The 20,789-nt window shown below is 37.2% G+C and overlaps 2 protein-coding genes across 5 annotated transcripts in view; one reads left to right on the forward strand and one right to left on the reverse strand.

The window, feature by feature from the left end:
- lta (lymphotoxin alpha (TNF superfamily, member 1)) lies at positions 1-18,956 on the reverse strand. 3 transcript variants are annotated; one of them, XM_051862355.1, is made up of 9 exons: positions 18,840-18,956; positions 18,652-18,747; positions 6,592-6,665; positions 5,971-6,169; positions 4,863-4,981; positions 4,246-4,282; positions 4,115-4,144; positions 3,834-3,881; positions 1-925 (listed from the first exon to the last, which is right to left on the reverse strand). In XM_051862355.1, exons 5-9 carry the CDS (start codon positions 4,971-4,973, stop codon positions 555-557), a joined length of 597 nt encoding a protein of 198 aa, XP_051718315.1. In that variant the 5' UTR covers positions 4,974-4,981; positions 5,971-6,169; positions 6,592-6,665; positions 18,652-18,747; positions 18,840-18,956; the 3' UTR covers positions 1-554. The 3 variants fall into 3 exon arrangements, with proteins under 3 accessions (XP_051718315.1, XP_051718316.1, XP_051718317.1); XM_051862356.1 differs by lacking the exon at positions 6,592-6,665; XM_051862357.1 differs by lacking the exons at positions 5,971-6,169; positions 6,592-6,665; positions 18,840-18,956 and having other exon boundaries at positions 18,652-18,775.
- bag6 (BCL2 associated athanogene 6) overlaps positions 18,932-20,789 on the forward strand; it is a 33,400-nt gene continuing 31,542 nt past the window's right edge. For both annotated transcript variants that reach the window (XM_051862336.1, XM_051862337.1), the window contains exons 1-5: positions 18,932-19,119; positions 19,626-19,714; positions 19,878-19,995; positions 20,216-20,460; positions 20,561-20,632. In XM_051862336.1, the coding sequence (XP_051718296.1) occupies positions 19,077-19,119; positions 19,626-19,714; positions 19,878-19,995; positions 20,216-20,460; positions 20,561-20,632 (567 nt within the window). In that variant the 5' untranslated portion in view covers positions 18,932-19,076. The remainder of the gene's footprint in view (positions 19,120-19,625; positions 19,715-19,877; positions 19,996-20,215; positions 20,461-20,560; positions 20,633-20,789) is intronic.

Genomic DNA, 20,789 nt, shown 5'->3' on the forward strand with positions numbered 1-20,789 from the left:
TTGCAGTAAAAAGACTTTTATTTTGACATAGCTTACAGGTAGAACTACATTAGTTCACAAATAAATTATTTAAAAAAACAGGTTCTTTTCAAATGATCACATTGACTTCAGTACATCGTGATTTATGTATTAAATTAACAACTTACTGGACATTTTGAAGACTATTTACAGCACTTTACTTTAAAAAAAGAAATTAAATAAAATTAAAATAAAATACACAAATAACCTGAGAAACCATTTGCAATTCAGCAAGAAATCTCTAAATATTTAAACAATTACTCTAAAATATGTCATATAATAAAAAAATACTTTATGTTGAAACACATATAAAGAAGAAAATATTCCCTTTGAAACCCATAAAGGGCTTGAGAACTAACCATACAATCATCTTTTATTATTTACTTTTGTAAATATAAATACAGACGGATTTAATTCTTCAGGCGAACCACCGGGATAACAAACACTCAGAAACTGAATCGTGGGTCTTGTAATTCTTTAAGGAATAGTGAACTGTTCCTTTAAACCCTAAATCCCTTTAGAAGAATCGAAAAGATTTAGACTTCTTCTTTGTTATAAAGCAAGATTTCCCAGTAAGTATGGTAATCAATACTTGATAGGACCAGGGATCCAGGTTCTATCTTCAGGCTGATGCTGTCTCCCTTTGTCAGCTTGACCATCCGGATCATTGTCAATGATCCTGGTTCATAGCCCGTGACCTCACTCAGTTTTCTGGCTTTTGTTGCAGGACCACTGTTTTTGAGCAAGAAAACATTCGCGTTCGTCTTTATTTGATGACTGGATTTTTGGAAGGTTACCTGGGCATGGATATAATAAAGTCCGCCGGTTGTAATTTCGACAGTGCCGTTATTTAAGGAGAGGAAGCTGCTCCTACGTTTATCACTGAATATCCAGGTTTTTTCCAGGTCTGAGGAAGAGAATGGAAATATTAGTGTGCAGTCTGAAAACCTTTCCCAGTTATTAGCACTTTATTGTATGCTTTTAGGAGGAACACAATGCTTATATTAATATATAAAAAAGTTTGTTATGTTCAACCCCCCATTAAAGATTCTCTCCTGTGTTGACATATTTAATAAAACAGGAAGTTAAAGGGATTGGCTGAATTTGAATTTTAATACCATACTAACATACTACTCTATCAAACAGTATGCTATTCCAAATTCAGCCTCAGTTTACATTACAGTCATGAACCACGATTTGTTTTGATTTCCTTAGATTTTTTAAAAAAGTGTTTGCTTTTATTGTGGCCTGTGTAAAAAGTTGATATTAGAGGAAGTACTCAGTACAAGAGGATTTATTTGATTTATTATGCAAACAACTATGAACTTTGTTATCTATCTATCTATCTATCTATCTATCTATCTATCTATCTATCTATCTATCTGTCTGTCTGTCGTCTATCTGTCTGTCTATCTGTCTATCTATCTATCTATCTGTCTGTCTGTCGGTCAGTCTGTTTGTCTGTCTATCTATCTGTCTGTCGTCTATCTGTCTGTCTATCTGTCTATCTATCTGTCTATCTATTTGTCTGTCTGTCGTCGGTCTGTCTGTCTGTCTGTCGTCTGTCTATCTATTTGTCTATCTATCTATCTGTCTGTCGTCGGCCTGTCTGTCTGTCGTCTGTCTGTCTGTCTGTCTATCTATTTGTCTATCTATCTGTCTGTCTGTCTGTATCTATTTATCGTCTGTCTGTCTGTCTGTCTATTTGTCTGTCTATCTATCTATCTATCTATCATCTGTCTGTCTGTCCATCCATCCATCCGTCTATCTATCTGTCTATCTATCTATCTATCTATCTGTCTGTATCTGTCTGTCTGTATCTGTCTATCTATCTATCTATCTATCTATCTGTCTGTCTATCTATCTATTAGGGGTGGGACGGTTCGCTGTAAAAAATCGAACCGTTCGGTTCTCCACCCATTGTTCGGCACGCGCTTGCATCGCGGTTCATCCCAAATCTGTCGACGCATCTATAACATGGTTTGTTGAAAACAACAACGTGTAAAACAGACAGGCGGATTCGGCTAATGTATGTTTCAGTCGATGGATGCACATTCTGGTTTCCCAATACGTTACAACAGCGATGATCAAAAGAACATGGACAAAACAGTCACTCGTTGTAAACAAATGTTTAATAACGTGCCGAAAGCTCTATGAGCAGTCATTTACGCCGTCATCACCCGGGTGTTGATAGGGCGCGAGCGCAGGTGAGACCTGAAAATCTCACGTTGCTATCAGTTTAAACTGAACTTTTAAACCTCGCTCGCGTGCGCTGTGAGGAGATTTGTGTGTACTCATCCGAAGCGCGTACATGAAGAGCTGCGTCACAACGCGCAAATACTCTCGTGCAAATTCTCTTTCAAGTCTTGCACCTAAACGGACAAATACACACAAAAATCATGTCAACATGCCCATCTTAGCGAGTATCCTAACAAACATAGTAGGTTATGTCTTAGGAGAAAAATGAGACAGACAACGCATGTGTATCAGTATCAGTGTACTGGATCTTTGAATTATGCCTTAAAGGGACAGCAGTCTAATATTCCTGCTCTCTGTGTTTTAATGTTAATCAAACGACAAAAGACGAAGAAATCACTCTCGACTGAATAGCTTTTGCAACTTTTGCAATCTTTATTTAATTATTCAAAGAAGTTTATATGAAGTGTTATTTTATATTTGATTACTTCATTCAATTTCTGTACCTGAAAGCTGTTAGATACCTGAAAAACCTGTAAAGTATTGTTTATTTTATTTGTATCTTAGCTCTCATGTTATTTACATGTTTATTTGACAATTGTCATATTTTTTACTGAACATAGCACATACTGAACTGTACGGAAATCTTATTTTTGATTAGTAAGGACAATTTAAATTAAATTGATCACAAGTGAGTAAAGCATTTATAGTGTCATAAAAGATTTTTTATTTCAAATAAATGCTGTTCTTTTGAACTTTCTATTTATCAAAGAATCCTGCTTTACTCACTTTTGATCTATTTAACATTAACATTAAACATGTAAACCTGCTATTCAAATTTAAAAAAATAAATAAAATAAGAGTTGCTATGGGGCTCATTCATTTTTAATTCTAACACGAATACATTAAAGAGTCTTATTTTTTTTATTTAATTGCCCTTTTCATTTTCTAGTGTAAATGTTCCATTTGTGGGGGTCGGAGCTGCCATTCATCCCACATATATATGAAAACACACTTCACACAGGACGTGAAGTGAGGTCAGGGAAGGAGAGACTTTTAAAGGAACATTTCCACCTCCTTCCTCGTACATAGAGCCGTGCACATTTAGACTAGTTATATTTCCACTGATTCACAACGCCTCTGCGATAAACATTCAGCGTTACCTCAGAAGTGCCAGTGTGGTCACTGAATCTGGTTCATCTTGTAAGCGAGTGCAGGCGACAGTCATACGAATGAGATGAGAGTGCTTTAAAAAAAAAAAAAAAAAAAAGGTACAACCTCCTACTTGAATGGAGTGAAGGTGAACCAGGTGACCTTAAGTTACCTCGCAGAAAACGACTAGGGTGAGCTTTATTTACAGATGTGATGTGCATATTTGAAAGTGGTAACTTGACTTAAATCACTTTTCACAAAAGATTCTTTAAAAGCAGAGAACCACATGTCCAACTTCCTCAATGCAGCAGAGACCAAGAGACATAATGACACAACCAAAAGTCCCAATGTCTCTTGTTTTCATGATATAGAGAGAACCGAGAAATGCAGAAAAAGTGCAAAAGGGAAAGTGCAAAAGGGGAAAATGGGGAAAATGAAGGTCCACAGGAAGAAAGATGTTACCTCACCTCTGATAAAACAGATATAGTCGTTAAAAGATGGACCGAATGGGGATCCTGAAAGTGCAACATAATTATTTTAACTTTACAAATAAAAAAAAAACACTATTGTTTAAAGAGATACAAAGTGTCCCTAAATAGGAATATTTCCCAAAATGAAAGATGATAGCTTTAGAAAAAAATGAATTACCTAATTGACTATGGACAGAACTGATACTTTTCATCTATTGTTTACACTTCTTTTCACATTGGATATAACTGTTCACAATAAAAAGTTCAACATTTCTCACCTATCAGTTGGGCAGTTTTGGTGTTGGTTTCTGTAAAAGAGTATTAGATTTGTCATGAAAGTAACAAGGTATGCAATTTTTCATTAAATTGTATTTTTTAAAAGTGGAGGAAAACAGATTAATAAGCAAACCTGTTGAATTGGAGTCTTCATTTTTTTTCATGTCATCCTAAAGAAAAAAATAAAATAAAATCATGTTTATTTCAAAATGACCCAATCGCACAGGAAAACGTAACTATTTTACGTGCTGACGATTAAGCATTAATCCGTACAATATGAATTGTACAAAAATGTATGATTTTTAGAACAAAGTAAGCATAAAGGTCCACCCCGAACCACCACTGGGACATAAGCAGATTGTACAAAAAAAAAAAAAAAAAAAAAAAGGCAGGAATTAGATTGTATGAATTTTTATACGAATTAGCACCAATTTACCAAAATGTAAAACTGTTACAAATTGCCATGAGACTGTGTTGGAAAATGAACAAACAACTGAGAAATATCAGGTAATATTGCAGTAAAACTGAAGCGTGCCATTACAATACTGTACTCTAAAACCGTGACTTTCAAAACATTGCTATGTTTATCTGAGCAGCCCAACCACCTACATTTGCTCAATCTATAGCATAAGGTGGGACCATTGGGTATACCAATACCAGATGGGAGAATATGCTTGAAAACAGGCTACACTAAAGTTTTTCTAAATGATAAGAGGCAGTGAGGTTGGATGGAATCACAGGTTACTCTACCTTTTTTTGCCAACTTGTTGCAAGATATACAGTCACTAGCAAAAGAGCTGAAGTCATCAGGCAGCACCAGCCAACCAAGAGGCGGAACCTGGGGTTATTTGAGCTGGTCATCTCCGTGACTATAGCAGAGACAGAGAAAAAGCAATCAAGTGCATCAGTGAAACCAGTGATACATTCATGAATGATGTGGCAGAAACCACCATACAGCCTGCTGACCTAAATGCTTAGTACAACATCATTTGGTGAGCAAATATATTTAAACCCATAGACCATCTACTCTCTTTCCACACCGGTTTCTAGTTTTGCATGTATGTATGGCTAAAAGAGCAGTGGTAGGTTTGTCTCGAAGGTGAATTCCCATGTTGCCCACAGAGATACCCAGTCTTCACACTCAGGAGGGTAGAACGTAACCTACCCAGTGTTCTTTAAAGTTGAACATTTTTCTGTATAGTCAATTACCTTCCAAAATAAATGTTTTACTACTGATGTGACATTTTGATTTGATGACAGAATCGATTAGTTCTTGCAAAGAAAGTCTTGTCAATATCTATGCTGTCATGAAGAGTTTTCCAAAGAGTTTCCTATTACTGTTCCCCTCAGCTCTCTGAGAACCAATCAGCAATACAAAATGAAACTTCATTTACTAGACTGACCAATTAACTAATTAGTCTAGTTTAAAAATAGTGTCATACTGTATAATAAATCTATTTTAAACAGGAGACTCCTTGAAGCCTGTAGATGGCCATTGTGTTCAAGAATGTAACCACATATAGGTTTGGGAGAATCAATAGTTAAATTTTAAGTATTGGTTATTGGAAATTGCATATTGATCAACTTCTAATCTGAATGTTATGGATTACGCATTCCCCTATGGTGGTTATGGCCCTGAATGTGTTGTTCAACTATTTGAAGATAGACTATGTACATTTGTCACTGACCTATGGCTAAATTCAAAGCCCCAATGGAAATTAATTGTTCAATTAAAATCTGATGTAAGGAATATAAAGAATGACAATCAAATGGCTATATTCATTAAGCATAATCACCAAGCAGTATCATCAGTTTTGAGTATTAGATTATAATATGAGAGAGAGATTGCTTCACTCACCTTAGTGTGTGCTGTAGTGTGAAATGTGGCTGTGAAATTGAATGAGCATCTAGACATGGTCTCTCCCACAGGGTTTCCCCTTTTCATGCTCTCATTTTCTAGCCTTGGACCTTCTCTCTCTCTCTCTCTCTCTCTCTCTCTCTCTGTGTGTGTGTGTGATGTGTGTATCTCTGTCTTCCTCTGTTTCTTTCGCTAGTGGCTGTGGTTGGAAACATAAGAGAAGGTGGATGGTCAGAACATCACAGTGACAGAAATGAAGTATGAAGTTGCTAAAAGTGATTGAACATACACTTCGGCTATCAAATGCCCCTTTTCATTTTTGCCTATTTGTCTTAACAGGTGCAGAGATTTCAGCGGAAACACAACAGAGATAAAATGAAGATAAAAAGTCAATGACATGTGGCTGCTGTTTATAGGCAAATACTGTACATGTCAGGCCTAAAACATTCACATCAAGCACTTTCTCTTCAGCTCTACCAAACTTCTGAAAAAGAGGAAGATGTGGTTTGCCTAAGTAGATATTAGGGGATATGATGTTTATGCATGATTGTCGTTTTTCATCTTGGGTTGGGAGGGGGTGGCTATCATGTGTATACTGATACGAAGTTGTTGTTTTTTCACCTGGATCCAGTGCATTTCTTCTTTTCTTCCCTTGGATGTGCTGGGACATCCCCCATTCAGATGCTTGTACTTTCCTATGAAGACATGCATACCACATACTCCTACACAGCCCACACAAAGACAAACACTTGTACTGTCCCTGTCACTCTATTGTCAAAAGTAAAGCGAACAACCCTGGTGTTACATTAACATATAAACATAACACATTCCTAGAATATATGTGGAGGAATCCTTCAGATAATATCTAGGTTAAATGATTAGATGTGTGAAAATGATTAAAGGGTTAATTCACCCAAAAATGAATTAATTACTCACCCTCATGTCGTTCCACACCCGTAAGACCTTTGTTCATCTTCAGAACACAAATTAAGATATGTTTGATAAAATCCAATGGCTCAGTGAGGCCTCCATTGACAGCAAGATAATTAATACTTTCAATGCCCAGAAAGGTACTAAAGACATATTTAAAACATATTTATGTGACTACAGTGGTTCAACCTTAATGTTATGAAGCGACGAAAATACTTTTTGTGCACCAAAAAAAAAACAAAATAATGACTTTATTCAACAATATCTAGTGATGGGCGATTTCAAAACACTGCTTCATGAAGCTTCGAAGCTTTACGAATCTTTTGTTTCAAATCAGTGGCTCAGAGCGTGTATCAAACTGCCAAAGTCACGTGATTTCAGTAAAAGAGGCTTCATGTTATAAGTGTTTTGAAATTTCAATGGTTCACCACTGGGGGGTGTGACTTTGGCAGTTTGATACACGCTCCGAACCACTGATTCGAAACAAAAGATTCGTAAAGCTTCGAAGCTTCATGAAGCGGTGTTTTGAAATCGCCCATCACTAGATATTGTTGAATAAAGTCATTATTTAGATTTTTGGTGCACAAAAAGTATTTTCGTCACTTCATAACATTAAGGTTGAACCACTGTAGTCACATAAACTGTTTTAAATACGTCTTTAGTAGTTTTCTGGGCAATTTAAGTGCTAATTGTCTTGCTGTCAATGGAGGCCTCACTGCAGAGGTCTGCACGGGACTGTTTTTTCGTCCCGCTCCTACCCGCTCCCGCAATGGTTCTATTCCGCACGCACCCGCTCCCGCCTAAAATTCACTCTGTGTTCACCTGCTATCCGCATATAGTGATTTTCTTCCTGATCCGACTGGTCCCGCTAAAGATCGTTTCCAGAATCTCACGTTTAAACTTCCCCTAAAGAAAGAGAGTGATTGGGGATAACAAATATAAAATGTTGCATATACAAGATTTGTATTTGTTATTTGTCTATGATGCTGTCAACACCCTAAAAAATGTCAGAGAAAAAATGTCACAAAGAATAATAAGCTAAATATCACAGAGAAAAATAGGCTAAATTAAATAGCCTACAACACGTCCCTCAAAACTATAGGCTATGCCAAAATTACATAAACTAAAACTGTTGGCTTACTAGCTATACTGCAAAATGAAATCTTTTTCAACATCCACGCAAGAACAGAATGACGCTGACTGACGACCGTTTCAGAACGTCTCTCCTCCAAAATCTGATCACAAAGGTTGAATGTTCTCTGAAGGTGCACTTGCGCAGACCTCTAATGCAAATAACATATCTTGCCAGGTTTCTCAGGACAGGGAACTGGGGACTGTGTGAACGCCACCACTGCAGAAAGTTTTGTTCACTTCAAGTTCAAGCACAGATGCGCTGATGTCAAAGCATCTCGGGAGCGACCAGGTTATTGTCAGACCGCCCGCTCCCGCCTAAAGTACACTAAAGTTACCGACCGCAATCTGCCTTTCATTCAAAATTTAATCCCGCGCAGCAAGAAATCTTATCGAAAGCCGCGGGAATGCAGACCTCTACCTCACTGAGCCATTGGATTTTATCAAAAATATCTTAATTTGTTTTCCGAAGATGAATGAAGGTCTTACGGGTGCGGAACGACATGAGGCTGAGTAATTTATGACAGAAATTTCATTTTTGGGTGAACTAACCCTTTAATGTAGAAAAATAACAATGCCTCTAATAGGATGAGCCATATTTGAAGCAGTTAGAAAATTATAAATTATATTTTATAGATAGGCCTATATACATATATCTGCTGAACACAAAAGAAGACATTTTGAAGAATGTCAGTAACCAAACAGTTGAATGGGCCCCATTGACTTAAGTTTTTTTTTTTTTTTTTTCTCATACTATGGAAGTCAATGGTGCCCATCAACTCTTTGCTTACCCATATTATTCAAAACACTTTCTTTTGTGTTCGGCAGAAGAAAGAAATTCATACAGCTTTGGAACAACTTGAGGGTGAGTAAATGATGACAGAATTTTCATTTTTGGGTGAACTATCCCTTTAAGTACCGTTAATCCAAAGAAAGAGAACTATAAAGGCCAATTCACACCGCACAGACAAATGCCAACAGACACCAACAAACAAGGTGGCAGTTGGATTTAATTTTCTTTTATGAAAAATAAAAGACCCCAACAAACACTGATTGACTATGGTCAGTCAGGTGAAAACAAACTCCAACCAACTCTAACAGACGCCAACAGGGGTTACTGATCAAACACACTGAACAACAAATTCCTTGTGTGTTTGTGCACACCTGGCGAATAAGCTCATTCTGATTCTGATTCTGATCAGACAAAACCCAACAAACGTGTGTGTTGGTGTTTGTCTGTGCGGTGTGAATTGGCCTTAACAAACATTATATTGGCGTCCTCATTGTGTTTATTTTAAGCGCAAACTTTAAATGCTCAAGCTCTTTAAAGTCGTTCATCAGCTGGAAGAAAACTGGTTCCAACGATCTTTGAAATTATCCTTAAGGGACGTTCACATCAAGGACAATACTGTAACTATCCACCTTATTCCTGACTAGCCTACTGCGTTTCGAATTATGGGTTGCACTTCCGGTTTGGGGAACTTCCATTTAAAAAGACTGAAACGAATCGTTTCAAATCATAAGGTTGCCCTGCAAATAAAGCATATCTGTCATTTTGACTGAATGAGCTGTCAATTTTTCTTTCATGTTTTATTTTCAGACATCATGAGAATAACTTAACGGTTGGTATTTTAACGTAACGTTATAACAAGAATATCTATGGCAAGAGCTCTTTTCAGTCGCTGCTTTCTATCCTCGTGATTATTTTCTTTTGTCCCTTTGCATACTGCTGTAATAGTATGAAAAAGGACATTGCACATTTGTGGTCTGGTCTCCCGATATAATTTACGATATATCCCATTAATAATTCACTGGAATGAACGAAGAATCTCTCGTTTTTCCTCCTCAAAGCCTCACGTCTCTTTCCAGGTTTGTTTTCACAGGTAAATACAATTTATTATCTGTAAAAATGATGGAAATCACTTTGAAATAGTATCACGCAGTGCTGAAGTTCATGAACATTTTTTATTAAGGCAAAGTATAATCACATAATACAGATATATATCATTATTATATATATATTTTTATTCTGTTATTGCTGTGGAAAGAATCACGCTTTTTCATGGCCTGTTGAAACTACCTTGTTGATGCTTTTACACTTTTAAATGTCCTTTTAATGTTCGTTGGTTGAATGGTGAGTAGAATAATGTCATCTCGTTGTACCCAAACATATTATTGCGTTCATTGAGCGACCCTTTCACTGACTGTTTACAGCTTAACGGAAGGTACACCCATAATTCGTGCAAAGCGTCATGGGGCGTAGGAGTAGGGCGGATAATCACTCTAAATTCTATGAGAATAGCGAAGTCTACAACAACAGTGTTATAACGATAATGCTGGAATTACTCTGAGAACAGATGATTGATAATGTTACAACCAGCTAAAAATCACTCTCATTTTGACAAAACAGCCAGTACTTTTCTGAAATAACTTGCTATCTGAATATGAATTACCATATTCATGTACCATAGTACACTAATGTATTTAAAAGAATACAAGGTGTTCTTTACTCTAGAATAGATTACATGTACAACAATTCCAATTACTGTACTGAAAGTCTAACACATTATCAACTATGAATGTAGCCTGCATGTGTCATAAACTGCATTTAGCACAGATACGAAAGAGAAACATTTGAAAGTTTGAAAGGATTCATTTTCTAATTAATGAAGGTGGGGACTCATATCTTAATGAGAGGGAAACTCAAGCAGATGCTTGCTGGTGATAAGATCAGTTGCTGAGATAAAAATAGAAGGTCAATAACCGATTGTAGGTGGAGAATGTTCAGTGGGAAACTCTCATACTTGATCTTGGTACTTTTTTCAGGTCAGTCTTCCTAGCGTGTTTTGTGAGAGTCTCTACGTTTTCATTTGTAGGGGAGGGGGAAAAGACACATTTAGATGTATGTGTTTACAACAGGTGAAGGAGTCGAAAGAGAGATGGAGAGAGACAGAAAGGAGGAAAGATTGAGATTAGATTTTGGGAGCATCTGTGGCATGTTCTCTTCAATAGTCCATTTGAGAAACCGGTTAGGTGACATTCTTTATGAGGTTAGCCACAATGCTTATGAAATGCCCTGTGCTTTCCCCACCGTGGTATTGTACATCTGGTATAAACATCTATAGATTCGAGCCAAGATAAAACTGGATATGAAAGTAAAACTGTCCAGTTGACTGTAGTTGACTGCTGTTGCCTATAAAACTACAGGCATCATACACTTGCCGACTTTATAAATGGTTAGAGAGGAAATAATACACTAAATGACTGAGGATTACACACAACAGACTTTAAAGTCTTTCTGAACACAACAAACTCACACAATGCACCTAATTTCTAGGTGACGCATGACCAAAAAAAGAAAAAGTGTTCTAAAATCGGCTCAAAAAAAATCAAACATGTTTGATATTCTCTGACTGGACGGAATCTCAACTCAACTCAGACTGCCCAAAATCTGAAGATTGGCTTTGACTTTCAGTAACTAGCATCAACTCACCCAGACTACAAATCTTAAAGATGTCATGACATCTTTTGGCATATAAGAAGTCTTTTTGTTATCATTAATACATCCTGCAAGTTCCATAACTGTCCTTGTCATCAATAAAAAAAGCATTGTTTGAATCCGAGGTGGCATGTGACGTCACAGGGGCACAATAATTTGCATACGACTGCCTCTGGAATAAGACAACAATGGCTACTTTTACATCATCGCATCATTGTCCCCATCCGCGGGTGTTCAGTGGATGAGCAGCGAGTGGACCTAAAGTAGTTGTTTACGATAAGATTGTGATAATATCGCAGATGTTGTGTTCTTCCTGGCTCTGGAAAAACATCATCTTTGCATAAGCTGCTGAAGGATACCGACGTCAGAGAAAAATGGATTCAGTTTTTTTTTTAACGAACATCCTAGTTACGTCAGTGCTGACTTGCATGTTTGTACTGTACATTTTACCAGCGACTATTTTGAGAATAAGTTGCAATATGATACTGGCTTTGCCCAAAAAATTTTGCTCAAAGATCAGGCTGTGCCAACTGTTCTGGAACCAGCAAGGACCCCGCAAACTGTAAGTAACGTATTTCATTTTTAAATCGGTAATGACAGTTAAATTCATAATGAATAATGCTAGTATTTTTACTTCAAAGAACGCTCTCTTAATAATGGCTGAAGCTGTCAATCACGCAGCGCGAGTTTATTTGGACACTTGCCAAAACTCCTGTTATAGTGACGCTCTTACACTACACAATGAATCTCTTACTGTATTTACATTGTGTTTGCATTGTTAGTTATGGTGAAAGCATTTCGTGAGAGTGTGAAATTGCATTGCGATGACGAGATCACTGCATTCAGGCGATCAACAGACTGTCATCTGCTCAATGCTCATCACTGCAACCTTCCATGTGATGGGAATAGATCTAAATAAAATGCAATAATCAACGATTCATTAAAGAATTAGTTCACTTTGAAATTAAAATTAGCCCAATGTTTACTCACCCTCAAGCCATGCTAGGTGTATTCTGATGAACACAATTGCAGAAATATTAATATCATGACACATCTGAGCTTTATAATGGCAGTGATAGGGTTCATTGAGTATGAGCTGAACAAAGTACATCCATCCATCATAAATACGTGCTCCACACGGCTCTGGGGGGTTAATAAAGTCCTTCTGAAGTGAAGAGATGCATTTGTGTAAAAAAATATCCATATTTGACAAGTTATGAAGTCAAATATCGAGCTTCCGCCAGACCGCCTTCCGTATACAAGTTACGAAGAAAGTGTAAACTGGCGTCGCGTCAATTACACTTTTTCCCGTAAGTTTAATAGGGAAGGCGCATGATGTAGCATAAGCTTTGTGAACTGCAAGAGGTTTACACGTTGAATACAGAAGGTGGTCTGGCGGAAGCTCGATATTCGACTTCATAACTTGTTAAATATAGATATTTTTTACACAAATGCATCGCTTTGCTTCAGAAGGCCTTTATTAACCCCTCTGAGCTGTGTGGAGCACATATTTATGATGGATGGGTGGATGGAGACACTTTCTTCAGCTCATACTCATTGAACCCTATCACTGCCATTATAAAGCTTGGATGCGTCAGTATATTTATTAATATTTCTCTGATTGTCTTCGTCAGAAACAAGGAAGTCATATACACCTAGGATGGCTTGAGGGTGAGTAAAGGTTGGGCTAATTTTCATTTCAAAGTGAACTAATCCTTTAATTTCGACAGCTGTAATAGTACAAATGTAGTAAAAGTATTCGAGAGGATTCCACATGTAATACTTATTTCATATGCAAAGATGTTAGCCAATCACAGCAGTGGGCGTTTACATTGAAGTCTCACAGCAGACACGCCCCTACAAACAGAGCATTCAAATCAGAGTGCTAAAAGCCATTTATTTCTAAATTATGACAATTTTTTGATGTAAAAAATCATATTAAGATTATAAGTGCACCTAAAGAAACATTATAAAATTAAAAAAAAAAAAATAAAGTTCATGTCTCCTTTAATAAGGTGCTGAAAAGAAACCCCTAAAGTGACTGATATGTTGCTTTCCACATACCTGTAGGTGGCAATTACTGCTCAGAAATATTTACAATGCAGTTAGACATTAGTCATGTTACTAAGCTACAAAACACAAAAGAATGAGTAAAATAATTTATTTTATTTGAAATAAAATATTTTTGTCACTTTACAGTATTAAATGAACTTGATGTTTATAATTAACTTTTCTTCATTATCAAGGAATTTTTCAATGTCCCAAGCTTGGAAAAGGCATTCCTGGGACAGGTGTTCTAATAAAATCGCAAAGGTCATGGAAAAATTATAGATTTACATTTTTGTAGTTCTAAAATATTTTATTGGCTAGATCTTGCTCTTGGTTATAGAGCTTGTCTACAGTAAAACTCACCTGCAATCATGGCTGATTTGTGAGTAAATTGTTGTATTGACTCACTTCTTTTTAATAAATCATTCAAATCAACTAAAAATTGGTCTGATTGATTCATAGGAAAAGTATTGAAATGATTTCTAAAAATATCTTACACAGTAATCAGAAATAGCAGGAAAGGTCATGTAAATGAGTCAAAATGTGTGGGATCAGTTGAAATGAAAACTGGAATAATTTGCATACTGCTCACTAAACTTTCATCGTATAGATATTCAGACTCAAAGGCAAAACCTTGTTTGTTTGTGGACTAACTAATTTACATTTTTAGGGTATATGTTTAATGGAATAAACAGCCCCTTATGTCACAATTTCCAACTGTTTTTCCAGCATCCATCTTCCTCTCAAGTTGACTTCTTTCCATAGTTGGTTTCTGGTGAGGCTATTTTCAACATTTAGTGTTTTTCTGTGGAAAATATTAATATATAATTAAATAATTATATTATATTATATATCAATTAAAGCAGTCTACCTTATGATAAGATCAGTCACTGTGCAAAAAGCAGAAGCCTTACTTGTGAATTCTTAAGTCACATTGCAGTATGATTGCCACCAATGGTCTTTACAATAAGCTTAGCTCATGATGCTTTTGAGAAACACAGCCCTGGACAGTGGAGATTTTTGCAGCTGCTGGTGACCCGTGGGAGTGAAAAATTGCTTCATAACTGTAAACTCACTGTATTTTTTGTAAAAAAAAGAAAGCTGCAATGTTTCCACTTATAGTACCTCTGCATCTTAAAACCACAGGGGTTTTTTTTAGTGAATATTAGTCAGTGAATAGGATTTTTTTTTTCTTTAATCAGTTAGCATGTAAACACAATCTGTTCGTAAGTTTTTGCAGCGCTGTGTCATTTCAATTTGCAGTTGAAGGGTGGGTGATATAGTGGTTGACCCATAACACACTTACACTATATTGCCAAAAGTATTGGGACACCCCTCCAAATCACTGAATTCAGGTGTTCCAATCACTTCCATGGCCACAGGTGTATAAAATCAAGCACCTAGGCATGCAGACTGCTTCTACAAACATTTCAGGAGCTCAGTGAATTCAAGCGTGGTACCGTGATAAAAGTCCATTTGTGAAATTTCCTCACTACTAAATATTCCACGGTCAACTGTTAGTGGTATCATAACAAAGTGGAAGCAATTGGGAACAACAGCAACTCAGCCAGGGGTCAGAGCGGGGTCAGCGCATGCTGAGGCGCACAGTGCGCAGCTTTCTGCAGAGTGAATAGCTACAGACCTCTAAACTTCGCGTGGCCTTCAGATTAGCTCAAGAACAGTGCGTAGAGAGTTTTGTGGAATGGGTTTCCATGGCCGAGCAGCTGATCCAAGCCTTACATCACCAAGTGCAATGCAAAGCGTCGGATGCAGTGGTGTAAAGCACGCCGCCACTGGACTCTAGAGCAGTGGAGACGTGTTCTCTGGAGTGACGAATCACGCTTCTCTGTCTGACAATCCGATGGACGAGTCTGGGTTTGGCGGTTGCCAGGAGAACGGTACTTGCCTGACTGCATTGTGCCGAGTGTAAAGTTTGGTGGAGGGGGGATTATGGTGTGGGGTTGTTCTTCAGGGGTTGGGCTTGGCCCCTTAGTTCCAGTGAAAGGAACTCTTAATGCTGCAGCATACCAAGACATTTTGGACAATTTCATGCTCCCAACTTTGTGGGAACAGTTTGGGGATGACCCCTTGCTGTTCCAACATGACTGCGCACCAGTGCACAAAGCAAGGTCCATAAAGACATGGATGAGCGAGTTTGGTGTGGAGGAGCTTGACTGGCCTGCGCAGAGTCCTGACCTCAACCCGACAGAACACCTTTGGGATGAATTAGAGCGGAGACGTCCAACATCAGTGCCTGACCTCACAAATGCGCTTCAAGAAGAATGATCAAAAATTCCCATAAACACACTCCTAAACCTTGTGGAAAGCCTTCCCAGAAGAGTTGAGGCTGTTATAGCTGCAAAGTGTGGGCCAACTCCATATTAAGAATGGGATGTCATTAAAGTTCATGTGCATGTAAAGGCAGGCGTCCCAAAACTTTTGGCAATATACTGTATGTGTCAAAATGCCTGTCTTCGAGAGCATCCTTGCAAACACAGTCGGTTAAGTCTTTAGTAAACGTAAACAGTTGAGAAAGAAATCATATGTGTATCACTATATTAGATCTGTGCATTCAGTCTTAAAGTGACAGTAGCCTAAATATAAACCTGCTGTCTGTTAATCAAAGAACAAAAGTGAGAAAATCGTTGATCTTGTCTGAATCACTTTTGTCACTTTAATAAGAATAAATGTATATTTAATTTACAGAGTGAAGACTATGCAATGTTTTTTGAACATTTAATTAGTCTTCTTTATAGTGCTTAAAGTTTTTTCCAGCTAGGTCCGTTTCATTTGTGTCTTTATTCTATTGTTTTTTTTTTTTTTTTTTTCTAGTGCGTAAAGATTTTCAGGTAGGTCTATTTCATTAGTGTCTTTGTTCTATTGTAGTTTTTTTCCTATTGCTTGTAATTAGTTTCTTTGTTCATATTTTATTACTGTTTACTTGTCTTCAGTAAGCTTGACAGTTTTTTTTTCTTTTACTTATGTTAGAAATTGACAAGAATTATGATATTCCAATTGTATCAAAAATGTTGATATCATAAAAACCTTATTTAAAGGATTAGTTCACTTTCAAATGAAAATTAGCCCAAGATTTACTCACCCTCAAGCCATCCTAGGTGTATACGACTTTCTTCTTTCTGATGAACACCATCGGAGATATATAAATAAATATTCTGAAGCATCCGAGCTTTATAATGGCAGTGAACGGGACCAATGAGTATGAAGCTGAAGAAAGTGTCTCCATCCACATTCATCCATCATAAACATACTCCACACGGCTCCGGGGGGTTAATAAAGTCCTTCTGAAGCGAAGCGATGTGTTTGTGTAAAAAAAAAAAAATCCATATTTAACAAGTTATGAAGTAAAATATATAGCTTCCGCCAGACCGCCTTCCGTATTCAACTTAGGAAGAAAGTGTAAACTGGCGTCGCGTCAGTGAAGCTTTTTTCTGTAAGTTGAATAGGGAAGGTGTAGGACGTAGCGTAAGCTTTTTGAACTGCAAGAGTTTTACACTTTCTCCCTAAGTTGGATATTTACTTCATAACTTGTTAAATATGGATATTTTCATGGCCCTTCAGAAGACCTTTATTAACCACCCGGAGCCGTGTGTAGTACACGTTTATGATGGATGGATGTGGATGGAGACACTTTCTTCAGCTCATACTCGTTGATCCCACTCACTGCCATTATAAACCTCGGATGCGTCATTATATTTATTAATACTTCTCCAATTGTGTTCATCAGAAAAAAGAAAGTCATATACACCTAGGATGGCTTGAGGGTGAGTAAAGGTTGGGGTAATTTTCATTTGAAAATGAACTAATCCTTTAAAAAAAGTATACTGTGATATACATCGTTATCGTGAAATAAAATGACTCATATCGCCCACCCCTACACTAAATTTGCATTTCTTGCAATGCAGTAAACTTGAGCTGAAACAGTGCAAGCAGACGTATGATCAGATTTTATCCTAATTCCATGAATTTCATCCTGTTACACATAAAGAAATCATGATTTATAAAGGCAGAAACTGACATAAAGGCAGAAATGTTGCTCATCAAGCTGTGCAGGTGTTGCATGATCAAACTATTATGGGAACTGCAGTAAAATGTAAACCATCCAGCTGAATTTCAGTTTTTTCCCCCAGAGCTATGCATATTTTTATTCTAAATACAATTCAAACAATCAGATGCTGCAGTGTTTCCTTGTGCTTTGAGAGATTAAGAACGATGAGATCACATGTAAATGAAAGTGTAAGGGTGTTGAAATTATAATTGCGTATTCTCCTGAAGTAATAGAGGCATGCTACAGTCTATCAACACGTTTTGCCAGTGCCAGGTTTAACAGAACTGTGCATGATCAGGTTTTTTTTCTGCAAACCATAGCCTACATTGATATATGTCATGCTTGAATGGGTCTTCTCATCAGCTGACGCCTCTGCACTGTTCCACAGGGGCACTTCCCCTTCGCTCGCTCCCAATTTGGCTCACCTTATTTCATTTTTTTCCATTTTCCGTTGCCCCCTCACTGTCCTTATTAATATGCTGCATCACTGTTTTTCTCTTTGCATTGCATAGTCAGTGTTGTTTATCAGAGCTACAGAAATGCAGCTAATATTTAGTGGAAGTTAACCTGACTGAATTTCCATAGCAGTTGCTCTGTGTGGATCTCAGTGTTGACATTACAGTACTGAATACCACACATTTTCTTCAAACTTATCATTGTAATCTACAGATTTAAGAAAACTGATGACTGTGTTAAAAGCAAAAACAAATTACGCATGACTGTTTCTTTCCAACCAGAAAATAAATACATAACATAAATGGAAATTGTGGTCTTCAACTGTTCCACAGAGTGGCCACTGCTTAAGGGGAAATGCAAATCATTGAATGGCACACAAATACACATTTTACTGCATCTATATGCACAATAGTCTATGGGTGTTAATTAAAATGTAAAAAGATTATTTATGCACAACCAAATTTGCAAACTGAACAAATAAGAAATGTGAAATCCATTAAGAGTTTTGTGTTTTAATGTCTGAATCTCATGATGGCGTTCAAGTTCTTACCTCAGTGAATTTGTTAGATGTGCATTAGAAGTTTCCCTCTTTCTCTCTCTCTATGCCAAAATAGGCCTACATAAGTGCCTGGAAGCCTTGTGCATGCTGTTTGTGTAAACAGTGACCGTGTAAAAATAATATTTTAATTTTCCACTAAACTTTATCATTATTACTTCTAAAATTAAACTAATTAATACCTCATATGCCAATATGATAATTTATAATTATTAATCTTGCAGTCCTTTAGAGAAGAAGTTGATGCGGACGCTGTGACGTCATCGTATACTTCCTGGAGCTTGTCGCGCGACACCGGCTAGCATGATAGCGCGAGGCAGTTAGCTTCGCTACATCAATAATGTTTTAACTAGTCGGTTTTATACCAGCAAGCACAAAATACAACCACACTGTTAGTAAACCCATAAACCTTAACGTATATGCAAAACAACGAATTTCAACCAGGAATAACCGCGTCTCGAGGTAGGATAAACATTGGCGAGCTAGCATGTTCCCGAGCGCACTTTAATTTGTCTGATTATTACTAATTGTTGTTTTGTTTATCACTGACAGCCAGTCGAAATGGGTGAATAAGCTATGCATTTTTAATAAATAGACATATTCTATGTTAAAAAGCGCTGGCTGAACACTTGTTTGATGGTTATTTAGCAGCAAATGACTGTTAGCATGTTGTTTGTAGCAGGTGTTTTGGACTTTGGAGATAATCTTTTCAGTTTATACTTTAGCTAATTGCTCTTTACGGTCTTAAAAACATGTTTATAGAATGTGCTTTTAGTTAAAGCAAGACATTTCTGGAAAGGTGCTGTGTGCTTGACAGTTGGGTATCAGTTGTGGCCTGTGTGAAATACAACACGGTTTTCCTTGTGGCAGTGATACCGTGTAGTTCATTTCAGAATTTTATGTATTCAGTGGAAGCAGGTATTTTCTTTCAACTTTCTTCATGGTTATTGTTTTCTTGCATAATACAGACAGAATGGAAGAACAAGCAAGCAGTACCATAGAAGTGACTGTGAAAACCCTAGACTCCCAGAGCAGGAGTTACACAGTTCAGGCACAGGTGAGCTGGAGTTTTTTTATTTATTTTATTTTATTTTATTATGCACATTGTCACGTGCCCTTTATGCTGATGACCTAATGTTATCCATTCCACTACAATTCAAGGTGAATAACGAGTTATGTGACCGCAGACTAAGACAGAAAGGACTTGTTTCCCTTTGTAGATGACCGTGAAAGAGTTCAAGGAGCACATATCGCCTTCTGTGGGAATTCCTGTTGACAAACAAAGACTCATTTACCAGGGCAGAGTACTTCAAGATGAGAAGACCCTAACAGAGTACAGTGAGTTGATTTGCATAAAACCAGCAAATCAAGTACTTAGAATCTCAGTTTTTGCTATTGTTACTTCTTGAATATAATTCCATAGAAAGCAATTCAATTGAATTACATAGCAAAACTACACTTTTTTTTTTTTTTTTTAATCCAACTCAGCATGTGCTTTTGAATAATATCCCCTTTGCAGACTTGTGACTTTTTCTGTACTTTTCCCATCTCTGTCTAGATGTGGACGGAAAAGTCATTCACCTCGTAGAGCGGGCCCCACCGCAGACCACCCAACAGGGCTCCGGCTCAGGTGGTGTACCAGGGTCCTCTGGGGTGACACAGGGAGGAAGTCAAAACCCAAATTCAACCAGTAGCTCCCAAGGGACCCCTCTTGGGCCTACACATGACCGCAACGCCAACAGCTACGTCATGCTGGGTACTTTTAATGTTCCGGTTAACATTATGGACCCTCAGCAGATTCAGGTAGAGATTTTTTTTTTTATGCTCAGGTGGCTTAATATGACTGTATTGCTTGATTTATTTATTTTTTGTCCTTTTTGATTAATGTATTCTCTTTCCTCAGATGTCCATTCAGCAGATGATGTCAGGCCTGGGAGAAAATGCAAGGAATCCACGAGTCAGTACCAGCACCGGGGTGAGTACCATTGTGAACTAAAGATTTTTTATAAATAAATTAAATCTTTTATTCAGCAAGGATGCATTAGATTGACCATAGGTCAGAGTAAAGCATGTTACAAAAGATTTCTGTCAAATAAATGTGGTTCTTTTTAACTTTCTGTTCATCAAACAAT

Source organism: Ctenopharyngodon idella, chromosome 15 (genome assembly GCF_019924925.1).
Source record: "Ctenopharyngodon idella isolate HZGC_01 chromosome 15, HZGC01, whole genome shotgun sequence".
Lineage (NCBI taxonomy): Eukaryota > Metazoa > Chordata > Actinopteri > Cypriniformes > Xenocyprididae > Ctenopharyngodon > Ctenopharyngodon idella.

Excerpts from the sequence above, each read along its gene's own strand:
- lta (XM_051862356.1), bottom strand. The coding sequence starts at position 4,973 with ATGACCAGCTCAAATAACCCCAGGTTCCGCCTCTTGGTTGGCTGGTGC. Across the intron at positions 4,283-4,862 it reads CAACAAGTTGGCAAAAAAAG|GATGACATGAAAAAAAATGA; the intron begins GTAGAGTAACCT and ends TTTTTTCTTTAG. Across the intron at positions 926-3,833 it reads CTATATCTGTTTTATCAGAG|ACCTGGAAAAAACCTGGATA; the intron begins GTGAGGTAACAT and ends TCTCTTCCTCAG.